Consider the following 4,901-nt stretch of genomic DNA (forward strand, 5'->3'; position numbering starts at 1 on the left):
ATTTCAGACACTAACATTGACAGGTTTCTTGGAGGGACTCTGCAGGCACGGACAGTACTCAGATCTCTCCATCTTAGAGATGTAGAGCAAAGGCTCAATGGTGCAGCTCAAGTCCATGATGGAGAACACGGCAAGGCTGATCTTACACCGAAACGTCACAAACGAGTAGGTGGATGCAAATGGCAACAGAGCCACCGGAGGCAGATAGTTCACCACGATGATAGCAAGGACGATAGTCACCATTTTGAAGGCCCTCTTCTTCACCGGATTCATGACTTCCTTCCCTGCAACACTTTTCCTGAGGACCCAGATGATGGACAGGTTGCAGAACACCATGACGAAGAAGGCAGCGAGGATGACGCCGCTGAAGACCTCGTTCACACTCAGGACGCCCAAGAAGCATTTGGTCAACGAGTAGGCCAGGATGAGTCCCCACACCACTATGGAGATGGAAATTCGGATGCGATTGTCACGGATCCCGGTGAATAGGATAGGATGGACCACAGCGACGTACCTGTCCAGACAAATACAGGTGAGAAACAGTGGAGTCACATCTTTCAGCCCGTAGGCGAAACGCACGGAGTACCAGATGTGGTCATCGCTGAAGTACAGCCGGTTTGCCAGGTCAACTGGCGTCATGAGGCCGAAATAGGCATCCAGGACAGAGAGGTTGAAAATGAAGATGTTGGATGTTGAGCCCTCGCTCTTCTTTCTCAGAATCTGCCACATCACGAGGGCGTTCAGTGGGACTCCTGCAACCAGGTTCAATACTTTGACACCGAAGTAAAAGATAAACCAATGAGGAGCCTCCGCACACGCCTCAAAGAGGTACCATAAAGGCTGTTTCCAACCAGAGGCGGTGGAGTTCAGGTTCAAAGCCGAGATGTTTTCCATTAAGGAATGATGATGAGCTGTGAACAAGAGCGTGATGTCGATTTATAATCTGTCTTCAAATAGAGCAACAAAGTGACGATGTTTCACAAACAATAACAAAAGTTTGTTAATGAGAACCTCATCATAAAATCAAGTTAAAGGATTGCAGAAGCCTCACCAGCTGCTTGTTCAATACAGCTCCGTACGATTGTCGTTCTCTGCCGACGTTTCTCTGACCATCACCCAACTTGGACGCGTCCTCAGTTTAGCATCTCTCTCGGGGTGCTCCAAGAAAAGCTTATCCCGCGGGAGACAAAGGTGGGACGTTTTGGACACAGCCAATTGTTGCGGTTCTTTTTGGTCAACAAGAAGGAGTGTAGCAGAAGAACTCATCTGTGATTGGATGAAGAGGAGGGTCTTCGGGAAAAGTTTGTGATGAAGTCTGCAGTTCGATGGAAGGGGATGATCAAAGTTTTGTGACGTAACTACAGAGTTTCTTGTAAACAGGTGATGCAAGGAACAAATGAGTAAATCTACTGTAACATCTTGCCACAGACAAATGGAGTCCACAGCTGTGGGTAACGATATGTAAGCCTACAACTGTGATCACTACTTTTAAGAGCAATAAACATTTCAGTGTACACTATGTACCAAAACAGTTTCATTTCAGTTGACTCACTGGTGAGCTCAACCAAAACTTTACAGTTCCAACTAACTCCAAATTTAGCTTTGAATGCCTTTTGTTTTTATAAAGATACTCCATCCAGTGACAGATCTATTACATTCTAATTTCACACATTGTAAAGTTGAATATCAGTTTCTCTTTTTTAGTCTTTGGTGCAAATGTTCAGTGACTGACAACAGTGAGTTTATATCACATTTTGTTTCATTCATATGCTGTGTATTTGTGCATTTGACTTATAGTATATTTCACTTATTCAGATTTCATATGAATCCAAGAGGTTTGAATGGATGGGAATTTCTCTTGTTGGTTTCCACTCCTGATGACAAACCTGTGTGTTACACAACATTTATGCATTTGGCAGACCCTTGTTATTTCATGTTCAATTTATATTTCTGAACTAAAAGCAATATGAGTGGAGTTTGAGATCAAATAGATCTTTGTCTCTGTTGTATTCATACTTATTGTGATGTTAATTTCATGTAAAGCTGTAGTTTTGTGAATGTTTTAGGGGGTTTCATACACATGTATAGGGTTAAGCCTGTGTGTTTTACAGTTTTCACTGCGTTCAAATGAAGATAAATCAGTCTCTCCTGTTATTTTGATATTTCAGAGTATTTACACATGGCTGCTATACTTTAGAATGGAAGAATAAATGAACAGACATATAAGTATATCATTTTTGGAGTCCCTTTATACATCATAAATACAACAAATATTTATATTTCTTGTCATTATTGCTTTAGTCAATAAATCATCTCTAATAGCCAGAGATCAATTGCAACACCAGCTCACATGACCATCTACTATAAATGTTTTTCATGTTAATTAATCTTATAGCATCAACTAGTTACACAATTACAAGCTCGTACCATCTGTGTCACCTCAGCCCATTCTTAATTCAAATGCCTAGGGATTAATTAACATCTTAATTAGTGGTTCGTTATGTTCTTAATTATGCATCTGGTATCTAATCTGTGAGAAATAAAAGAATCAGATGATCCAACAAAAACTCAAAACTGATAAGAAGAAAGTGAAGTTCAGCTCTGTAGCTTCATCTTCTCAATCAGAAAAGAGTCATGAGGAATGAAACGTTATGAATGAGCTGCACAGAAAGAGACAAACATGATGTCTGGGGAAACAAGACCCACAACACTCAGAAAAACTGGCAGATGTTAATAGTCAACATGTTAATGATGAGCAGTTCATTAAATCAGTGGTTCTAAACTGGTTTTGCTAAAATCAGCATTTCAAACAATGGCGATACTCTAAACCTTACCTGTGTCATGCATCACAGTACTAACATTTACCAATTAAACAGTAAAATGGGTTGATATTATAATGAGTAGGCACTGAAAAAGCCAAATAACATGCAAAATTACATGACTTCATCAAACCCTGTCAATGTAAAAATAAATCTTACTTTGGAAAGATAAATTTGTGCTGAAATACTGTAGAGTTTTATGGAAACTTTGACATCGGTGACTAAAGATATGGGTAGTGTTTTCTCTTTCCTTTAGTAAGTTGATGAGACTATCTTGCTATTTTGCTTAGATTTGTTTCATTATTTGCATTTAATGTTGTCTTATTCCCTACTTTCAGTGACCAATCACGACAGACCTGAGAACCTCCAGTTGAGAACCACTGGATTAGAGAGATACACCGACAACCCGAGAGTCTACACAGCAAAACCCCCAGAGTTAACATATGGTCCCTCTCTATATAGCGTTAAAAATTAACGCTGAAGCAGAGTAGAAGTTAATGAGATAATTAAGTGATTAATTAAGTTATGATTGAGCATTAGTGATGAACACCTGCTGTTAACAAGCAGAACCACTGAAAAGAAACTCAATAACTACAAATGACTTCCAGCCACAGTCTTAGATGAAATCAACTGAAGATAAAAGACATTAAATCTCTCAAGATCTGAATAAACAACTCCAAAAACAGCATATTAACTCATTAACTTTAACTCTGCTTCAGTGTTATTTTAACTCTATGTAGAGAGGGACCATATGTTCTCTGAGCAGAGTTGATTTAACTCTGGAAATTTAGCTGTGTAGAATCACAAACACAAATTCAGATGGTTTTTCACTTCATTTCAGACGCTCACATTGATGGGGTTCTTGGAGGGACTCTGCAGGCAGGGAAAGAGCTCGGATCTCTCCATCTTAGAGATATACAGCAACGGCTCGATTGTGCAGCTCAAGTCCATGATGGAGAACACGGCGAGAAGAACCTTACAGTGGAGCGTCACAAACGAGTAGGTGGATGCAAATGGCAACAGAGCCACCGGAGGCAGATAGTTCACCACGATGATAGCAAGGACGATAGTCACCATTTTGAAGGCCCTCTTCTTCACCGGATTCATGACTTCCTTCCCTGCAACACTTTTCCTGAGGACCCAGATGATGGACAGGTTGCAGAACACCATGATGAAGAAGGCAGCGAGGATGACGCCGCTGAAGACCTCATTCACACTCAGGATGCCCAAGATGCATTTGGTCAATGAGTAGGCCAGGATGAGTCCCCACACCACTATGGAGATGGCAATTCGGATGCGATTGTCCCGGATCCCGGTGAATAGGATGGGATGGACCACAGCGACGTACCTGTCCAGACAAATACAGGTGAGAAACAATGGAGTCACGTCTTTCAGCCCGTAGGCGAAACGCTGGGAGTACCAGATTTTGGGATCGTTGAGGTACAGCCGGTTGACCATGTCGACTGGCGTCATGAGGCCGAAATAGGCATCCAGGACAGAGAGGTTGAAAATGAAGATGTCTGATGTCGAGCCCTCGCTCTTCTTTTTCAGAATCTGCCACATCACGAGGGCGTTCAATGGGAATCCTGCAAACAGGTTTAATACTTTGACACCGAAGTAGAAGATAAACCAATGAGGAGCCTCCGCACATGCATCATACTGGTACCACAACGGACGGCGCCACAAGGAGACAGTGGAGTTCAGGTTCAAAGCTGAGATGTTTTCCATGAGGAATGATGATGAAATAAGCTGTGAATGAGAACGAGTGTTATGTCTACATGAACTCAAGATCAGCCTGAGATACTTCAAAACCAAAAGCCATATCCAACAATGATTTCAAAAGTTTGTCTCTGAATTAAAGTTGTCATGACATGAGGAATCCAATCCAAATACATACTTTTATTACTGTGCTATAAAAGGTGCAGTCCTCAAAAATTCCCCCTGAATGTAAAAAGAGCATTTGTTGAAATCTACCAGCCAAAATGACTTGAAGAAGAAGCAGCAATGTTTTGGACATATTGCCACATTATAAAATTGTGTTTTTAACAGACTGCTTTGTTTGCAGCCATTAATGGCCTTGGC

At 41.3% G+C, this 4,901-nt stretch overlaps 2 protein-coding genes across 2 annotated transcripts; both read right to left on the reverse strand.

Moving 5' to 3' along the window:
• On the reverse strand, positions 1-2,214 carry LOC137010810 (G-protein coupled receptor 4). The gene has a single exon (XM_067373155.1). It carries the CDS (start codon positions 892-894, stop codon positions 4-6), a length of 891 nt encoding a protein of 296 aa, XP_067229256.1. The 5' UTR covers positions 895-2,214; the 3' UTR covers positions 1-3.
• A 1,442-nt stretch (positions 2,215-3,656) lies between these two features.
• Positions 3,657-4,547, reverse strand: LOC137010595 (G-protein coupled receptor 35-like). The gene has a single exon (XM_067372697.1). It carries the CDS (start codon positions 4,545-4,547, stop codon positions 3,657-3,659), a length of 891 nt encoding a protein of 296 aa, XP_067228798.1.
• Positions 4,548-4,901: the final 354 nt, after the last annotated feature.

Source organism: Chanodichthys erythropterus, chromosome 21, assembly GCF_024489055.1.
Source record: "Chanodichthys erythropterus isolate Z2021 chromosome 21, ASM2448905v1, whole genome shotgun sequence".
NCBI lineage: Eukaryota > Metazoa > Chordata > Actinopteri > Cypriniformes > Xenocyprididae > Chanodichthys > Chanodichthys erythropterus.

Excerpts from the sequence above, each read along its gene's own strand:
- LOC137010595 (XM_067372697.1), bottom strand. The coding sequence starts at position 4,547 with ATGGAAAACATCTCAGCTTTGAACCTGAACTCCACTGTCTCCTTGTGG.
- LOC137010810 (XM_067373155.1), bottom strand. The coding sequence starts at position 894 with ATGGAAAACATCTCGGCTTTGAACCTGAACTCCACCGCCTCTGGTTGG.